Below are 19,276 nucleotides of genomic sequence, written 5' to 3'. Positions count from 1 at the left end.
CCCCACCATGGCAGGGCATGGAATGGGTTGAGCTTTAGAGTCCCTCCAACCCAAACCATTCCATAATCCTGTGACAGTCCTGGAGAGGCTTTGCTTTTGGTCTTGGCTCCTGCTCTGAACAGAGGTTTTTCCATGCTACTTTTACTCAGAGCAAAGACTTCCCACAGGAGCCTGTCCAGGACCATAGGCTGGGGTTTGTCCCCGCTGTTTTTTGGGGTGGTTGGTGGGAAATGTGGAGTTGAGAGAAGGAACCAGCTCTGGTGCTGCCAGAACCCACACGAGCAGCAAAGGCAGGGCCAGGTCCTGCTGTGGGGGCTGAGCTGGGGGTCCCAGCACTGGATCAGGCTGGAATCGTGGTCCCAGCAGTGCCAGCACTGGGCTGCTGAATTGCTGGAATCAGTCATTGTCCCAGCAGTGGGATCCATGGTCCCAACAGTGGAATCACCATGCTGGAATCGCAGTCCCAGCAGTGGGATTGCTGTGCTGGAGTCAGTTCCAGAAGAGCTGGAGAGGGACTTTAGACAAGGGCTTGGAGTGACAGGACAGAGGGGAATGGCTTCCCACTGCCAGAGGGCAGGGTCACATGGGGTACTGGGGAGAAATCCTTCCCTGTGAGGGTGGGCAGGCCCTGGCAGTGGCTGCTAGAGAAGCTGTGGCTGCCCCATCCCTGGAAGTGTTCCAGGCCAGGTTGGACAGGGCTTGAAGCAACCTGGGATAGTGGAAGGTGTCCCTGCCCATGGCAGGGGGTGGGACTAGGTGAGCTTTAGGGGTCCCTCCAAAACATTCCATGATTCTGTGATTTGGGAAAGTTTTAAAGAAGGTTTTAAAATGAAAACTTGAGACAACTGGGTCAACGGAGCTGGGAGGGAGAAGGGAGGAGAACATTGATGGGGACATTAGACAGTGGATCTGTTGAGGGGATGAAGATGATGTGAGCCAGGACTGGGGTTATCTGATTGTCTGTTCACAGAAAATGTGTCTAGAGAGCTCTGTGAGCATCCAGCAGTCTCTTGGTTTGTACACTTGCTGGGATGGCTCTTCCCATAGGGAATGGTGTAATATGAACTGGTTTTCCTGACATACAGCTGGGTTTGGGAAGGGTTTTTAGCCATCTGTCATGTTCTGACATGAAGTGCTTTGATTTTCTGGGAAGGAAGACATGTTACTCCTGTGAGAACAGCTTTCTCTGAGCATCTTCTGTTTCCTTAGGGTACGGAGTCCATTAAGATGGAGAACGGGCAAAGCACGGCAGCAAAGCTGGGGCTGCCCCCTCTCACCCCAGAGCAGCAGGAAGCTCTCCAGAAAGTGAGTAAAACCGGTGGGAATTTGCTGTTTGGGGGGTGGTGGTGTGATTCAATGAGCCTCTGTCACTGGTGGGTCCAAAGGGAACTCCCCACCAGATCTCTGGGGTCGTGGCCGTGCTGGAGGGTCCCACAGTGACATTTGGGCCCAGGAATTACTTGGTTTGGTTTAGAGTTCATGGACACTTCTGGGAGCATGTTGGGGTGGGTGAGAGTGGGTTTCATTTAAAAAGTCAATCAGTTCAGAAAAGTAGCATCCTAAGTCAGATGGGAATTCTGAGCTAGGGTGTGGCTACCACAAAGTCACTGAGGAGCTCCAGGAAGACTGAAATTGGGATCTGCTCCAGCTGGCCTGTCACTGTCCACACCCAGAATGGGACACATCCCAGAATATCCCTGTCCTTGGGATGGCAGGGACACAGATCTCTGTCCTTGGGAGGTTCCATGTGGCTTTGCCTGTGCTGTCCCAGCTGTCCCTCTGTGTGAGGTGGCTGGCTCCCAGCCTCATTCCCTCTGGCTTCTCTGGAGCCAGATGCAAGCCCCCTTGTCCATTTCCAGGTTTCCAAAGCACAGCCCTCAGATCCCTGGGTTAGATCCTCCCGTTCCCTGGCAGCTCCCAAACACAGCCATGGAGCCCAGGTGCCAAGGGGTGGCTGAGTGTGTGTCCTGGGGACAGGCACAGGTGTGGGGATGAGGTTTGCCTTGGCACTGAGCCTCGGTGCTGGCACCCCAGAATCTCTGGCATTGCCAGATTTGGGGAGGACTGAGAGAAACCCCAAGGGAGCCTTGTGTGGGCAGGCAGAGCCAGAGTTGAGCTGGGGCATTTAGGGAGCAGAGAGAAGAGCTGGTGTGTTTTGGGAGCAGAGCCAGAGGTGAGCTGGGGCATTTAGGGAGCAGAGAGAAGAGCTGGTGTGTTTTGGGAGCAGAGCCAGAGGTGAGCTGGGGCATTTAGCGGGCAGAGAGAAGAGCTGGTGTGTTTTGGGAGCAGAGAGAAGAGCTGGTGTGTTTTGGGAGCAGATCCAGAGCAGGCCAGGTGTGCTGAGCGGGCAGAGCCCAGCCTGGGGTGGCCATGGGGAGGAGGGAGGTGGAGCCCCTTCCCTCCTGCAGAGAGAAGAGCTGGTGTGTTTTGGGAGCAGAGAGAAGAGCTGGTGTGTTTTGGGAGCAGAGAGAAGAGCTGGTGTGTTTTGGGAGCAGAGAGAAGAGCTGGTGTGTTTTGGGAGCAGAGAGAAGAGCTGGTGTGTTTTGGGAGCAGAGAGAAGAGCTGGTGTGTTTTGGGAGCAGAGAGAAGAGCTGGTGTGTTTTGGGAGCAGAGAGAAGAGCTGGTGTGTTTTGGGAGCAGAGAGAAGAGCTGGTGTGTTTTGGGAGCAGAGAGAAGAGCTGGTGTGTTTTGGGAGCAGAGAGAAGAGCTGGTGTGTTTTGGGAGCAGAGAGAAGAGCTGGTGTGTTTTGGGAGCAGAGAGAAGAGCTGGTGTGTTTTGGGAGCAGAGAGAAGAGCTGGTGTGTTTTGGGAGCAGAGAGAAGAGCTGGTGTGTTTTGGGAGCAGAGAGAAGAGCTGGTGTGTTTTGGGAGCAGAGAGAAGAGCTGGTGTGTTTTGGGAGCAGAGAGAAGAGCTGGTGTGTTTTGGGAGCAGAGAGAAGAGCTGGTGTGTTTTGGGAGCAGAGAGAAGAGCTGGTGTGTTTTGGGAGCAGAGAGAAGAGCTGGTGTGTTTAGGGAGCAGAGAGAAGAGCTGGTGTGTTTTGGGAGCAGAGAGAAGAGCTGGTGTGTTTTGGGAGCAGAGAGAAGAGCTGGTGTGTTTTGGGAGCAGAGCCAGAGGTGAGCTGGGGCATTTAGGGAGCAGAGAGAAGAGCTGGTGTGTTTTGGGAGCAGAGCCAGAGGTGAGCTGGGGCATTTAGGGAGCAGAGAGAAGAGCTGGTGTGTTTTGGGAGCAGAGCCAGAGGTGAGCTAGGGCATTTAGGGAGCAGAGAGAAGAGCTGGTGTGTTTTGGGAGCAGAGCCAGAGCAGGCCAGGTGTGCTGAGCGGGCAGAGCCCAGCCTGGGGTGGCCATGGGGAGGAGGGAGGTGGAGCCCCTTCCCTCCTGTAGCACCTGTCTGTGCAGACGCTCTCTGAGAGGAGAGGACTGGAGGAGGCCGTGCCCGCCCCGGCCCTGCAGGTAAGGGGCTGAGGTGGGCTGGAAGAGGGGAACGCCGAGCTCCGGGTGCATGCTGCTGCCCTGCGCTGCCCCTCACCACATCCTCTGTGTCCCGGGGCCTCGGGGAGCTGGGGAGCTGGGGGCAGTGCCCTGGTGCTTAGGCGTGGAGGCCGGAAGGTTCTGGGAGCTGTGGAGGCATCCTTCCCTGCCCCGCTGTGCTGTGCTGCCCCTACAGCCCCTGTTCTCCTTCCAGGCCAAGAAGTACGCGATGGAGCAGAGCATCAAGAGCGTGCTGGTGAAACAAACCATCGCCCACCAGCAGCAGCAGCTCACCAACCTCCAGGTGAGAGCCCCCTGCGAGCCGCTCCCTCTGCCTCGTGCTCCCCCCCACCACGGTGGAGTTCTCAGGGCCCTCGGAGCCAGAGCACAGCCCTGAGCCTGCAGCTCACCCAGGCACCCCGACTAACCTCACAAATTGCCCGCAGATCACTCTTGTTCCAAGAGGAAATGGTTAAAAGTTCCAGTCCTGTTGGACGTCCCTTCTTGAGATACAGGAAGCCAAAGACTTTGCCGTGGGCTTTGCTTCTGAGCCATGTTTGAGGTGGTGAAGGCAGAAGGGATCCTGGGAACAGTGTCCTGTCACCGTCTCCTCTGCCTGAGGGAGGGTCCCTGTGTCCCTGTGTCCCAGTGCTGCCCCGTTTCCCTCCCCTGCACCCAGGTGCTCTCAATTTTGGAGTTCTGTTGGCTCTTCCTGCTTGTACTGGAATGCCCATGCCGGGAGAGCCCTTAACTGGGGTTTGACCTCCCCTCCTTCAGAGGTTTCTGGAACATGTCTCAGTGCCTTTTCTCAAAGTCAGGAAGCCCAAAACGAGGGCTTTGCCTGAGGAATCCCTGTGGATGTGCTCTCCCTGCCCGGCAGCTGAGGCCATTCGGGGCTGTGCCTGGTTCTGAGGGTCTGCTCTAGTGGAGGGGCTCCTTTTAAATGCTGGGGGTGAATCAACGACAGTGGTTGCAGAGGTTACTATTGCCTTGAGTCCCCCCTGGGATCCCACCCTGCTTCCCGAGGCAGCGGCAGCAGCACAACCCCACCCTGGCCTGGTGGGACCGGACTCGGCAGGGTCCTGGCGCCGGACACTCCTGGGGACCAGGCAGTGAGGGCCGAGGAAGGAGAGGCCTCTCGCAGGTGCCCCTGCGCCGCCGCTCTGCTTGAGTTTGTACAAACAGCCGTAGTATGCTCAGCTCCAACAGACTGAACTCTGTCTTTACTGTCTTTCAGATGGCAGCAGTGACAATGGGCTTTGGAGATCCTCTCTCACCTTTACAATCGGTCAATAGACATATTCACTTCTTCTGGGGCACTTGTCTTAGTCAGGGCCTAGCGTGGGGACGTTCGTAGTGGTGCCAATGCTCTTGTCCGCGCCCAGCACAGCCCTCCCACATCCCCACCTGTACTGGACACGCCCAGGAGCAGAGCGAGGTGTCACTGCCCCGAGAAGACCCCAGGCTGTGCAGTCTGCGGGGACACTGCCACTCGGGGGCAAAGACAGCTTTAGATTTCCACCAGTTCTGAACACACCCGTGAAATTGTGGGAGCTGCATTTCTAGGGATGCTACAGTTCTGAGGTCCCGACCTAAAACTAACGGCCAAGGTAACTCACCAAGGGGCGACTTCTTGTGGAACGACCTCCCAGCACCCAGAGCCGGCCGGTGCTGGGGAGGGCCGGGGTGCCGGAGGTTGGCAGAACATGGTGCAGCCCAGGCTCAGACTCTCTTTACTGTGCACGCTCCAGACCAGGGCAGTATGGCACGTTGCGAGTGCAGCAAAAGCAGGATGGAAGGGACAGAGCTGCAGGACCGATCAGAGAACTTGTGTGAGCCTTTGTGCCCCTTCTAATCAGAGGCCACAAAGAGCTGAATGACTTGGCACGATCCATCCCCTCCTTTTTCCAAGACGTGCTGGACGAGGTGTCCTGTGACTCCTCTCTGCACCCAAAGGTTCACTTGTAAATTCATTTGCACGTTTGTAAATACCTCTCTGTCTTGCTGGAATATGAGATTTGTGCCTGGTGTAAAACACGGGCGGAGGTTTGAACTCCAAGAAAAAGGGCACTGAGGTGAAATGCCCAGTCTCCCTCTTTGGCAGTGGGGAGCCAGAATGGGTGTTCTGGGGCAGGGGTAAGTTTGGAGTGGAACAGAGCAGCCGTCTTGGTGTGGATTTGGCAGAGATGGTGTCCTCATGCCCAGGAACTCCCCCCATCCCTGGAGCTGCTGCCTGACAGTGGAACTCCAGCAATTTGGCCTAAATTGTTTCTGGCTCGTTCTCCCCAGCTGGGCACAGCTGAGTTGGTGGCACAGGAAAGTTTTAATGGCTTATGACCCCCAGGGCACTGGGCTGTGAGCCCTTTTCCTCAGCCATTCCTCCCTTGGGAGTCACAGGTGGACACGGCCCAGGAGCAGGAGCCTGGTGCAGTTCAGAGCAGTCAGGATATCCCATTCTTGGCAGGTGCTTCATTCCAGAGCCCACTCAGAATGCACAAAGTGCAAACAGCCCCCTGTCCAGCACTTTTCCTGTTGCCAAGGTTCCCCAGTTCCTTTGTGGAGGCAGCGCAGCCTGAGCTCCCTGAGCTCTGGGTTTCAGGGCCTGAGTTGCAGCTTCCCATGGGCTCAGTCCTCAGTGTCACAGTGTAAGATTCCCACGTCCCCTCACCATCCCCTGGTGTCACTGTGTCATGACTGATGCTCGTGGTGAGGGTTGTGCATCACCTGCTTTGATTACAAGAGCATCCCAAGGTGGGGTTTTGGCTTGTCCTTAAAACGACCTCCCCATCCCTTCAGAGCAGCATTGCACAGCTGCAGGTGGGGACTGCTGCCTGGCTGAGGCTTCAGGTGCTTTTCCATGTTACAGGAGGAGAAAGAGGTGCAGGAAGCAGTGAGATCAGCCTGGGGGCTGCTGAGAGCAGTGAGATGTCCAGGCAGGAGGCCCTGACACCGAGCTGTGCTGAGCTCAGGTGCCCAGGGCACATCTCCCACCTGGATGCTGCTGTTGGTGACCCACAGACACCCGCAGTCAGCACAGCCCATCTCAGCTCTGCCTCCTGCGAGCCCAAAATCCCAGGGTCATTAAGGCTGGGAAAGACCTCCAAGGTCATCGAGTCCAAGCTGTACCTGATCCCCACCCTGTCACCAGCCTAGAGCACTGAGTGCCACGTCCAGGTGTTCCCTGGACACCTCCAGGGATGGGGACTCCACACCTCCCTGGGCAGCCTCTTCCAGTGCCTGACCACCCTTTGCAGGAAGGAATTCTTCTGCTGTCTGGAAATCCTGAGTCTCTTCACTCCCTCACCTCTCCTTTAGACTCCTGTGGCAGGGCAAGGTGGGGATTTCCTCTGCAGAGGCTCCTCGGGAGAGGCGCCTCCCTGGGACACCCAGGGTGACACTGGTGGTGGCTCTGACCCCCTGAACGGATACGCTGCAGACTGAGGGGCTTTCCTGCACCGAAGCTGGGAGTGTGCTGGAGCACCTGGGAGAGCACCCAGCCTCTGTCCTGCATGTGTACGTGCCATAGTCCTGCTGGTCACAGCCTGCAGAGTAAAGAGAGCTGTGGCCCAGCTGTGCTGGGAAATCCTTAGCCAGGCAGTGGGCAAGCTGGATGTCACCTCAGGAGCAGCAGCTGGGGCTGGATGCCACCTCAGGGGCAGTCTGGGCTGAATGTCACCTCAGGAGCAACAATTGGGGTTTAATGTCACCTCAGGAGCAACAGTTGGGGCTGGATGTCACCACAGGAGCAACATTTGAGGCTTGACGTCACCTCAGGAGCAGCAGTTGGGATTTAATGTCACCTCAGGAGCAGCAGCTGGGGCTCGATGTCACCTCAGGGGCAGCAGTTGGGGCTCGATGTCACCTTAGGGGCAGAGTTCAGGGCTTGATGTCACCTCAGGAGCAGCAGCTGGGGTCTAATGTGGCCTCCTCAGGGACAGTCTGGGGTGAGAGCTGTCCCTGTTTGCAGTGTCCTGTATGGAATGGCAGGAGTTAAGCCCTCCCAGGTTGTTTCCTCCCATGGCCAGTGGCAGTCCTGGACAGGAGCAGGAGTCCCTCGGGTACAGGCTGTGTCCCTGCTGCTGTGCCTGTCACAGATGAGCTCTCCCTCCTTTTGGGCTGCAGCATCCCCAGGCAGAGCTCCTGTGCTCATTAGGGCACCCCAGAAATCAGCCTTGAGGAGGCCCTGAGTGCTTTCCCTCCGCCCCAGGGGTCCCCAGGCATGGCAGAGCTCCTCTGCTCCTTAGGGCACCCCAGAAATCGTCTCCTGAAGGCCCTGGTTGCAGCCCCCGTGCCCTGGGGGTGCTAGGGAGGGAAGGGGGTGCTCAGAGCTCCCTGCTGTGGTGCTGGGCAGGGCCAGAGGCATCACCTGCTGCTGCTGCACCAGCCTCTTCCTGCCCCAGGTGTGTCCCACCTGCCCCAGAGCCATCCCCTCACATGCAGGCAGTGACTCCTCCAGAGCCCCGAGGTGTGGCCACATCTCCAGGGCCACGTCCCTCAGCAGCTCTAGAGCTGCTCTGGGGGTGACAGACACGAAGGACACACTGTGCTCTGCTTTTGGGATCCCTCCTGTAAGGAATGGCTGGATTTGTCTTGAAAGCAGGTTTCCAGGCAGACTTAGGACACCGTAGCAGGAACCCTGTGTGCAGCACCCGCGTGTTGGGGCTGCCCCAGTACAGCCAGTGCCGCCAGGCAGGGATGAGTACTGGCACCACGCGCTTCCCAGGAGTCCCACTGGGCCATGGGAGTGTTTGGCTTTGCTGTTGAGCTGTGGAAGTGGTGCCCAGTACTGGATCTCGGACTGCCGGGGGTGGGGGGAGGCTCTGGTGCCGGAGGGAGGGGGGAGGTTCCCAGCTGCAGACCCTTTGCTGCCGGGGAGGACGGGCGGGGGCGGGAGTGCCGATGGATCTCTGCTGTTGGGGGGGGCGGGAGGGCTTCTCCCAGTGCCCAGAGCTGAGCCCTTTGCTGCCTGGAGGGGGAAGCTGCCCTAGAGAGAAGGGATTCCCTCCTCCTGCAGGCGTGGCTGGAGATGAGATCAGGCCGGGGGAGACCCGGCCGGAGGGGCCGAAGCGTGTGTGCCCCGCGACGAGCCGGACTTTATCCGGGACCGAGCCGGACGGATCCGCTCCAGCGGCCTGTGCAGCGAGCAGGGAAATCCTTCTGATCCAGGCTGTGCCAGAGCTGCCGGCAGGGCTGGCTCCCGGGAGGGAAGCAGCAGGGGGAGGAGGCCCCGGTGGCCACGGCCAGCCCGGCACTGACCGGCCAGTCCTTGTCTCGCTACAGATGGCGGCTCAGAGGCAGCGCGCGCTCGCCATCATGTGCCGGGTCTACGTGGGCTCCATCTACTACGAGCTGGGGGAGGACACCATCCGCCAGGCCTTCGCCCCCTTCGGGCCCATCAAGAGCATCGACATGTCCTGGGACTCCGTCACCATGAAGCACAAGGTGGGATGGGGCTGCTGGCAGTGGGAGGTTCCCTGCCTGCTTTAAGGTTCTGGATGAGTTTAAGGTCCTGTCCCACACAAAGCGTTGTGGGATTGCCTGGATCTGGCAAAGAGCAGGTGAACTGTCCTGGGAAGGGGTGGAATTCCTTGGGGGCAGCGGGAGCTGGTGGTGCTGATGGCCCAGTGATGGGGCGTTTTGGTGTCTTCTGCAAGGACGTTTCTTTCACAACACAAAATGAGCAGCTTTGCAGAATTCTGGAAGGAATTCTTCCCTGTGAGGGTGGCGAGGCCCTGGCACAGGTTGCCCAGAGAATCTCTGGCTGCCCCGTCCCTGGAAGTGTCCAGGGTCAGGCTGGATGGGGTTTGGAGCAACCTGGTCTAGTGGAAGGTGTGGAACTGGATGGGCTCTAAGGTCCCTACAACCCAAACCTTTCCTGATTCTGTGATTCCCAGCCCTCAAGGAACACCCTCCTCTCTTCAAGGCTTTCCAGATGCAGCCAGGAGAGCAAAGGGCCTCTATCCCTGTGAAGAACAGGCTCCTTTTAGCACTGGGGGTGAATGTTTGCTGCTCCCTGATCTGCTTAGGGCAGGATTCTGTGGTGGGAGCCAGGGATGTGTGGGGTGAAGTGCATGGAATCAGAATCGTTGAGGTTTGAAGAGACCACCCAGAGCACTTAGTGCCACATTCAGTCGTTCCTTGGGCATCTCCAGGGGTGAGGACTCCACACCTCCTTGGACAGCCCCTTCCAATTCCTGACCACCCTTTCAATGAAGAAATTCCTCCTGGTGTCCAAGGGGAAGCTCTGGAGATGCTGACAAGGCAGCAGCCCTTAGTTAGGTGGGGCTTTGCTGCAGGGCCTCAGAGTCCAGGAGTCTCCAGGATCAGATATCCTTGGGGGAACCTCTGCAGGACCCTTTCTGCCATATTAAAAGGCTTTTCTAAGGAACCTTCTTGGGCCACAAGCAGGAATCAGTGAGGTGGGAATCAATTCCACCTGTAGGTCCATGGGAAAGCTTGGCACAGCTGGAGTGATTGACAGGTGTTTCCTCCCATCCCAGGGCTTTGCCTTTGTGGAATATGAGGTTCCTGAGGCTGCCCAGCTGGCCTTGGAGCAGATGAATTCTGTCATGCTGGGAGGAAGGAACATCAAGGTGAGTAACACGCCTGCTCTGGAAATTCCTGCTTCTCTTTTCCTGGCAATAACGGTTCCACGCCTGGAAATGCTCCCCACAGCGCTGTGATGGGGGAAGGAGCCTAAAGACTGTTCCCTGATGGACCTTGATGTCCAACATGGAGCACACAGTGGCTCTGGGTCTCTCCTCTCCGAGGAGAAACCCCTGGCCTGCAAAGTCCCACCTGAGATTGGCTCCAAAGACTGCACTCAGCTTTTCCCACCCACACATGGAATTCTTTTGAAGCAAAGCAAAAGTGATCATTTATATCTTTCATGGTGTCTCTGACACACCCTGAGTGTGTGCAGAGTGCCATGGCCCAGGGGGTTTAGGAAAGAGGTGGGAATGCTGTGAATTGCTTGCAGAATGCTTCTCAGTCCCTGGAAGTTTGTCAGGTCAGGGAGGAGGGAGCAGAGCCCAGGACACCGGCAGGGCAGGCTGTTCCTGGACCTGTTCCCTCTGAGCTGTGCTGTGGTTTGCACAGGCAGGGAGGGGCCATGTGCTGCCCTGCTCCATGGGCCATCCTGTCCATACCACAGAATAATGGAGCTGTTCATGTGGGAAAATCCCTCCCAGCCCACCGAGTCCAGTCTGTCACCCATCCCCACCCTGTCACCCAGCCCAGGGCACTGAGTGCCACGTCCAGGCATTCCTTTGATGTCTGCTGGGATGGGGACTCCAGCACCTCCTGGGGCAGCCCTTTCCTATGCCTGAATGCCTTTCCTTGAAGAGATTCCTCCTGATGTCCAGCCAGAACCTCCCCTGGCACAGCTGGAGGCTGTTTCCCCTTGTCCTGTCCCTGTCCCCTGGAGCACAGCCCAAACCCCCTGGCTGTCCCCTCCTGGCAGGAGCTGTGCAGAGCCACAAGGGCCCCCCTGAGCCTCCTGTGCTCCAGGCTGAGCCCCTTCCCAGCTCCCTCAGCACTCCTGGTTCTCCAGAGCCTCCTTTCCTCCAGGCTGAGCCCCTTCCCAGCCCCCTCAGCACTCCTGGTTCTCCAGAGCCTCCTTTTCTCCAGGCTGAGCCCCTTCCCAGCCCCCTCAGCACTCCTGGTTCTCCAGAGCCTCCTTTTCTCCAGGCTGAGCCCCTTCCCAGCCCCCTCAGCACTCCTGGTTCTCCAGAGCCTCCTTTTCTCCAGTCTCAGCCCCTTCCCAGCTCCCTCAGCACTCCTGGTTCTCCAGAGCCTCCTTTTCTCCAGGCTGAGCCCCTTCCCAGCTCCCTCAGCACTCCGGTGTAGGAATGTGCCCTCTGTTGACAGAGTGACAAAGCTGTCCTTTGTCCCCCTAAAAACCAAAGAACCCCAGAAGTTTCTCTCCTTGGTTAGGTGAAAAGCCACCTCACAGGCCTAGGGGACTTCACCTCAAACGTAAGGAGAGCCAATTGGGCAGGAGCCAAAAAGTCCGGCCTGGACAATTTACTAGAAAAAAAGAAGAGAACAAAGAAACTAATTGCTTTTGTGAGGTGTTTTACCAGGAGCAAGAACCTCTTGCACCTGGCTTGGTTTTCCCGTTTGTTATTTTGCCTTTTATGAAACCTTTTTGTTTCCAACAAGCCATCCTGCTGATTTTTATGGCTCCAAGGGTAGCTGAGCTGTCTTGGGTGTGATACAGGCCTCCGAGAGCATGTGAGACCTGGCTGGAGGAGGCACCTGTATCACTCCTGGTACTCCAGGCCCTTCCCAAGTCCATTCCCACGCTGTCCCTGCAGGTGGGGAGGCCCAGCAACATCGGGCAGGCTCAGCCCATCATTGACCAGCTGGCAGAGGAGGCCCGGGCCTTCAACCGCATCTACGTGGCCTCAGTGCACCAGGACCTGTCCGACGACGACATCAAGAGTGTGTTCGAGGCCTTTGGGAAGATCAAATCCTGCACCCTGGCCAGGGACCCCACGACAGGGAAGCACAAAGGCTACGGCTTCATTGGTACAGCCGGCTGGAGCTGGGCAGGGCAGGGCAGGGGGAGTGTGCTCTGCTCCTGGGGCTGCCCTTGGGGCTGGGCTTTGCACCCTGGTGAGGGAGTTTCGTTAGGGGGTAGGAGTAAACTTGGAGCAGGCCAGGGCGGGATTTAGAAATATAATTTATAGTGGCTGTGAGGGGGTGAGGTGCTGGCACTGGGTGCCCAGAGGAGCTGTGGCTGCCCCAGCCCTGGCAGTGCCTAAGGCCAGGTTGAACAGGCTTGGAGCAGCCTGGGACAGTGGAAGGTGGTCCTGCCCATGGCAGGGGGCAGGAAGTGGGTCTGGAAGGTCTTTGTGGTCCCTTCCCACCCAAACCATTCCATAATTCCACGATTGAACAACGGAAGGCTCATGGGTGAATGATCTCCTCCTGCAGAGTATGAGAAGGCCCAGTCCTCCCAGGACGCCGTGTCCTCCATGAACCTCTTTGACCTGGGGGGTCAGTACCTGCGGGTGGGCAAGGCCGTGACGCCCCCGATGCCACTGCTGACCCCCGCCACACCTGGAGGGCTCCCCCCTGCAGCTGCTGTGGCTGCTGCTGCTGCCACCGCCAAGATCACAGCACAGGTGAGACACGGGGTGGAACACAGGAGAGACACGGGGGGGAACAGGGGAGACACGGGGGTGGAACAGGGGAGACACAGGTGAGACAGGGGGGGGAACAGGGGAGACACGGGGGTGGAACAGGGGAGACACAGGTGAGACAGGGGGGGGAACAGGGGAGACACGGGGGTGGAACAGGGGAGACACAGGTGAGACAGGGGGGGGAACAGGGGAGACACGGGGGTGGAACAGGGGAGACACAGGTGAGACAGGGGGGGGAACAGGGGAGACACGGGGGTGGAACAGGGGAGACACAGGGGTGGAACAGGGGAGGCAGAGGTGAGACAGGGGGTGGAACAGGGGGAGGCCCAGGTGAGACAGGGGGGTGGAACACAGGTGAGACACAGGGGTGGAACAGGGGAGGCACAGGTGAGAGAGTGGAACACGGGAGGCAGAGGTGAGACACGGGGTGGAACAGGGGAGGCAGAGGGACAGGTCAGATGGGACACAAGGATAGCTTAAGGGAGGCACAGGGACAGCCTCAGGTGAGACATGGGGACTGCTCAGGGGAGGCACAGGTGAGACGTGGGGGTGGCTCAGGGGAGGGACAGGGACAGCAGAGGTAAAGCACAGGGACAGCACAGAGCACTGCACAGGGTGCCCAGAGAAGCTGCCCTGTCAAGGACAGGTTGGACAGGGCTTGGAGCAACCTGGGGTACTGAAAGGTGTCCCTGCTCATGGCAAGGGGTGGGACTGGATGAGCTTTAAGATCCCTTCCAACACAAGCCATTCCAGGATGCCATGATTCCAGATCATACTCTGTCCCAGGATTTCACACATGGAAGCTTGTCCCTGGCAGCTGGGGAGTCTGAGACACTAGATTTTGGAATGATCTGGCACAGCTGATGAGAGCTTTATTTCAAGAACTGGTGGGGAAGGGTGGAGGGAATTCCTCGTCTGGAAATCAAGCCAGCAGTGAGGGAAAAATGGATGCAGGAGAGGCTGAAAGAAAGCAGGGAAGGACATGGAAGGGGTGAGGGCTGGGAGCAGGAGCAGCTGTGTGAGCAGCACTCTGGCTGAAGGTCACACCTGTAGCAGGGTGGAACAGGCCTGGGATGGCTTTAGGCTGCTAAAAACAGGGAAAGGCAGTGATGGGTTGGGTTGGATATTGATACAGAACTTGAGTTCTCTGATTTCATTTTCCTGAAGTACCAGGAGCTCCTGGGTGGGGCCACTGGGCACAGATTCCCATGGCTGTGCCCCCATCCCTGCCTTGGGCAGCAGGATCCCCCCATGGCACCTTAGCCCATGGAGCAAGACAATTCCAGCACTGTTGTGTTGTGGGATTTTCTTGGGCAGGAATTGCTGGTCAGTGCAGCCCCTGGTGCTGCTGCAGCTGAGGCATCAAAGGGCTTTTTGGGGAGTGTTTCCCTGAATCAAAAGTGGAGGCAGGCGTGGGAGGAGCTGCCCCTCACCTGGAACTCGCAGGCGCCCAGCAGAGATTCCACAGGGCTGGAAAGCTCTGCAGTCAGGGCAGGGAGGAAGCTGAGACATGGCTGGAATTACTTGGATCAAAATCACTTTGGGAAGGAAGTATGGACTCTGCTTAAGTGAAATGGTAGGGATATGGTACAGAGGGGTAAATCCTGCTGTTCTGTCAAGAAACTGCAGGATCTGTTCCTGTGAGGAGAGTGGCACTAAAGAGGGAGGAGCAAGGGTCAGCCCTGTCTACCAGAGGTAGGAAAAGTCAGATTTGTAAGGAAGTGAAGGAACCAAAAGTACTGGGAGAAGTTTTTTAGCCATTTCAATGAGAAGTGGGGGCAGCTGGTGACCAGTGGAGCCAGAAATTGCAGTGGTTTTGTTCCAGCACTTTCCCATGCCCCTTCAATAGGAGCTTCATCTCCACTGGAAATAGGAGTGGCCTTGTGGGCACAGGAGCAGAGCCCTGATGGGATGGGCTGGATCCCAGAGCTTGGGCATTTATGCAGGGGAGAGTTGGGATATCACAGCAGCTTTGAGTCACAGATCCACTAACATCTGGGATGGAGGGACAAAACCTTGGGATCTTCTGCTCTGCCACGCCAGAGGTTACAGGAGCCCCGAGAATAAAAGGGAGAGAAGGGTGTGAGCAATTAAACCAGGACCACAGTGGCCTGGAAAGCAACAACAGCCAAAAAACATTGGGATCCTGGGGTGTGTTTTAGGCACATTATTTCAGTGCTTCCATGGAAGTGCTTACTGTTCAGCTGGATGTTCCTCCTGGATGTTGTTGGAGTTATGGGCACCTGGAGTCAGGGTATCCTTGGTGATTTGAGTTCCAGGAGGTGGTTTTTCTTCCAAGGTGCTTCAGAGTTTCTGTTTCCCTGCTGGGCTGGGTGACACCTTTGCCTTCCCGAGCAGCACTGGGAGCTCCTGGGGATGGGAGTGTTGGGAATTTCCCAGGTGTGGGACAGCTGAGCTGGCTGGGTGCTCTGCAGGGACAGTCCCTGGGGCAGGGGTGACCCCAGGTTTTCCGTGTGTCCCGCAGGAAGCCGTGGCAGGAGCTGCAGTGCTGGGCACGCTGGCGACCCCGGGGCTTGTGTCCCCTGCCCTGACCCTGGCCCAGCCCCTGGGGGCCCTGCCCCAGGCCGTGATGGCTGCACAGGCCCCTGGTGTCATCACAGGTGGGTCCCCTCCTCCTGGTACCTGTGTCCCCTGTCTGCAGGCACCTGTGTGTGTCCCTTCCTCCTGCCACCTCTGTCCCCTGTCTGCAGGCACCTGTGTCTGTCCCTTCCTCCTGGCCCCTCTGTCCCCTGTCTGCAGGCACCTGTGTGTGTCCCCTTCTGTCACCTGTGTCTGTCCCTTCCTCCTGCCACCTCTGTTCCCTGTCTGCAGGCACCTGTGTGTGTCCCTTCCTCCTGCCACCTCTGTCCCCTGTCTGCAGGCACCTGTATGTGTCCCTTTCTGTCCCCTATTGCTGGCCCCTGCGTGTGCCCCCTTCCTCCTGGCACCTCTGTCCCTTGTCTCATGGCACCTGTGTGTGTCCCCTCTTCCAGTCACCTCTGTGTGTCCCTTCTTCCTGGCCTCTGTGCCCCCTTCCTCCTGGCATCTGTGTGTCCTTTTCCTTCTGTCATGTGCGTGTGCTCTTGTCACCTGTGTGCTTCTCCTCCTGTCACCTGCACATGTCTGTGCCCTCCTCCTGTCACACATGTGTGTTCTTCCCGTGTCACCTCTGCGGGTCCCCTTGCTCCTGTCACCTGTGTGTGTTCTGCCCCTTGTCATCCGTGTCCCTGGCCCTGCCTGGGATGTTTTATGGATTAGTTTTGGTGTCCCATAGATGGGACATGCTGTGGGTTCCCAGCAGGAACACCTGGCATGGGGGGAAAGCTGGATAATTGGCACAGGTGTCCCTGACCATTGTCCAGGTGTCACTGACCATGGCCTGGGTGTCACTGACCATGGTCTGGGTACCACTGAATGTTTCCCAGCTGTCACTGCCCACTGCCCAGCTGTCACTAGTCACTGTCTAGGTGTCACTGACCACTGCCCAGTCACTGACCACTGTCCAGGTGTCACTGACCATGGCCTAGGTACCACTGAATGTTTTCCAGATGTCACTGCCCACTGCCCAGGTGTCACTGACCACTGCTCAAATGTCACTGCCCATTGTCCAGCTGTCACTGCCCATTACCCAGGTGTCACTGCCCATTGTCCAGCTGTCACTGACCATTACCCAGGTGTCACTGCCCATTGTCCAGCTGTCACTGACCATTGCCCCGGTGTCACTGACCACTGCCTAGTCACTGACCACTGTCCAGGTGTCACTGACCATGGCCTGGGTGTCACTGACCACGGCCTTGGTACCACTGAATGTTTCCCAGATTACCCAGCTGCCACTGACCATTACCCAGCTGTCACTGACCATTGTCCAGCTCTCACTGACCATTACCCAGGTGTCACTGACCATTACCCAGGTATCACTGCCCATTGTCCAGCTGTCACTGACCATTACCCAGGTGTCATTGACCATTGTCCAGCTGTTACCACTGTCCAGCTGTCACTGACCATTACCCAGGTGTCACTGACCATTGTCCAGCTGTCACCACTGCCCAGCTGTCACTGACCATCCTCCTGTCCCCGTGCTCTCCCAGGTGTGACCCCTGCCCGGCCGCCCATCCCGGTGACCATCCCGCAGGTGGGGGTTGTGAATCCCATCCTGGCCAGTCCTCCAGCTCTGGGGCTGGTGGAGGTGAAGAAGGAGAAGGAGGAGGAGGAGGTGTTCCAGGAGTCGGAGCGGCCGGAGATGCTGAGCGAGCAGGAGCACATGAGCATTTCGGGCAGCAGCGCCCGCCACATGGTCATGCAGAAGCTGCTCCGCAAGCAGGAGGTGAGGACAGCAGGGGACAGCTGCCCGCTGTGTGCCAGGCTGGGCTCTGCAGGGCAGGGGGCTCAGGGGCACCCACAGCAACCCACGGCACCTGTGAGCTCACCCACGGCACCTCTGAGCTCAGCAACACCCATGGCACCTCTGAGCTCACCCACAGCACCTCTGAGCTCACCCACAGCACCTCTGAGCTCAGCAACACCCACAGCACCTGTGAGCTCACCCACAGCACCTCTGAGCTCATCCACACCCACAGCACCTGTGAGCTCACCCACAGCACCTCTGAGCTCACCCACACCCACAGCACCTGTGAGCTCACCCATGGCACCTCTGAGCTCAGCAACACCCACGGCACCTCCGAGCTCACCCACAGCACCTCTGAGCTCACCCACGGCACTCAGGGAACACCTGGAGAGACTCAGGGGCACCTGGCCTTGCTCTTCAGGATTGTTTTACATGGTCTTGGAGTGCCAGGACAAGGGAATGGCTTCCTACTGCCAGAGGGCAGGGTGAGGTGGGATACTGGGAAGGAATCCTTCCTAGCATTCCATATAATATCCCAGTAATGAGGGTTGTTGGGCCCTGGCACAGGGTGCCCAGGGAAGCTGTGGCTGCCCCATCCCTGGCAGTGCCCAAGGCTGGGCTGGGCTTGGAGCCACCTGGGATGGTGGAAGGTGTCCCTGCCCGTGCCACGGGGTAGGAATGGATGGGCTCTTAGTCCCTCTATCCCAAACCATCCTGGCATTCCATGATCTTCCCCGAGTCCCCTGGAGGGCTCAGAGCAGGCCCTGGTGAGGTGTCTCTGACCAAACTCAGGTGTCACTAAATCAAACCCTGGTGGCCTTTGGGCTGGAAGGGTGGGACTGGCACAGGCCAGGCCAATCTGTCCCAAGAACCAAGTTTACCTTTGCCCCACAACATTCCATAGTGGGGTGAGTCCTGTCTGGAATCCCAGAGGAGCCCCCAGAATGGGTGACAAGGTGAGCATTGGTCATGGGTTGGACTCCGTGGTCTTGGAGGTCTTTGCCCACCTTAACTGATTCTGTGAATCCCTGAGGTGTCGATCAAACAGGAGTTCATGGGAATTGCAGTGAGGAAGAGGACAAAAAGAGGGATAGAAAAAGGACATTAAACAGAACAATGAATTAATGGATTTCTGTGGGGGCTGTTGGAGGGGACTGGGTGATCTTGCCTGGGCATGTCCAGTTTGTTCCTCTGCTGGAGTCTCCTGACAGATTCCCTGAGCTTTTACAGGGAATCTACAGTATTTCTTCCCCATTTGCTAAGAGGGACAGTGCTGGCAGCATTCCCCGAGGATTGAGGGTTCCCTCTTTTCCCAAGGGTGCCTGAAGTTAAACACACCTTGGAGCTCCTTCCCAGCACCCACAACCACCTCAGTCCGTGGGACAGCCTGGCTTGGGAGAAGCTGAGCAGAGCTAAATGTCTTATTTAATGTTTGAAAAAATTTAAAACCCCAAAAACCCAAAACTTTTAAGTCTTTTTAAATGTAATGCTCCATCCGAACCTGTTTGGAATTCTGAGCCTGCAGGTGCCCTTGGTTTGGGCTGCGAGATCCCCAGGGGCTCAGTCATGGAAGGGGTGTGACCTGCCCGTGTGTCCTCTTGGGAGCACCCAGAGCACCTGGGGAATCGGGAGGGCAGGAAAGGAACACAAAGAGAGTTGTGAAAGAAGCCAAAAATACCTGTGTGGTATTTTCAGGGTCTCCTGTCAAAGGTGAGGAAATGATGAATCTGACTCCATGTTCTTAGAAGGCTAATTGATTATTTTAGGATATTATGTTATTAAAGAATACTAAACCAAACTATACTAAAGATTACAGAAAGGATACAGACAGAAAACTGGAAAGACACTAATGAAATCTTGTGACTCTCCCCAGTCTCAACACAGTTTGACTATGATTGGTCATTAAGTAAAAACAATTCACATGAAACCAATGAAGCAGTCACCTACCACATCCCAAAGCAGGAGAAGCAAATCAGACAATTATTGTGTACATATTTCTCTGAGGCTTCTCAGCTTCCCAGGAGAGGAATCGTGGCAAAGGGATTTTTCCAGAAGATATGACAGTGACATACCTGGCTGGCAGCAGCACAGGGAACTTGGGAGAAGCTGAGCAGAGCTAAATGTCTTATTTAATGTTTGAAAAAATTTAAAACCCCAAAAACCCAAAACTTTTAAGTCTTTTTAAATGTAATGCTCCATCCGAACCTGTTTGGAATTCTGAGCCTGCAGGTGCCCTTGGTTTGGGCTGCGAGATCCCCAGGGGCTCAGTCATGGAAGGGGTGTGACCTGCCCGTGTGTCCTCTTGGGAGCACCCA

At 57.1% G+C, this 19,276-nt stretch overlaps 1 protein-coding gene across 4 annotated transcripts in view; it reads left to right on the top strand.

The window, feature by feature from the left end:
* The window catches only part of PUF60 (poly(U) binding splicing factor 60), a 30,117-nt gene that overhangs the window by 8,668 nt on the left and 2,173 nt on the right, over nt 1-19,276 (top strand). Inside the window, exons 2-10 of one of the 4 annotated variants that reach the window (XM_041472244.1) lie at nt 1,210-1,305; nt 3,682-3,771; nt 4,705-4,755; nt 8,748-8,909; nt 9,968-10,060; nt 11,786-11,999; nt 12,408-12,598; nt 15,102-15,237; nt 16,705-16,940. In XM_041472244.1, coding sequence (XP_041328178.1) covers nt 1,210-1,305; nt 3,682-3,771; nt 4,705-4,755; nt 8,748-8,909; nt 9,968-10,060; nt 11,786-11,999; nt 12,408-12,598; nt 15,102-15,237; nt 16,705-16,940 — 1,269 coding nt within the window. Of the gene's footprint in view, nt 1-1,209; nt 1,306-3,681; nt 3,772-4,704; nt 4,756-4,835; nt 5,078-6,729; nt 6,981-8,747; nt 8,910-9,967; nt 10,061-11,785; nt 12,000-12,407; nt 12,599-15,101; nt 15,238-16,704; nt 16,941-19,276 lie in introns of those variants that run through there. The other 3 variants (XM_041472245.1, XM_041472246.1, XM_041472247.1) reach the window with 3 other exon arrangements.

The sequence above is a fragment of the Pyrgilauda ruficollis genome, unplaced genomic scaffold (genome assembly GCF_017590135.1).
Source record: "Pyrgilauda ruficollis isolate IOZ18807 unplaced genomic scaffold, ASM1759013v1 scaffold287, whole genome shotgun sequence".
Lineage (NCBI taxonomy): Eukaryota > Metazoa > Chordata > Aves > Passeriformes > Passeridae > Pyrgilauda > Pyrgilauda ruficollis.
Note: the sequence above shows the minus strand (reverse complement) of the source record. Positions and strands in the feature narration are given on the sequence as shown.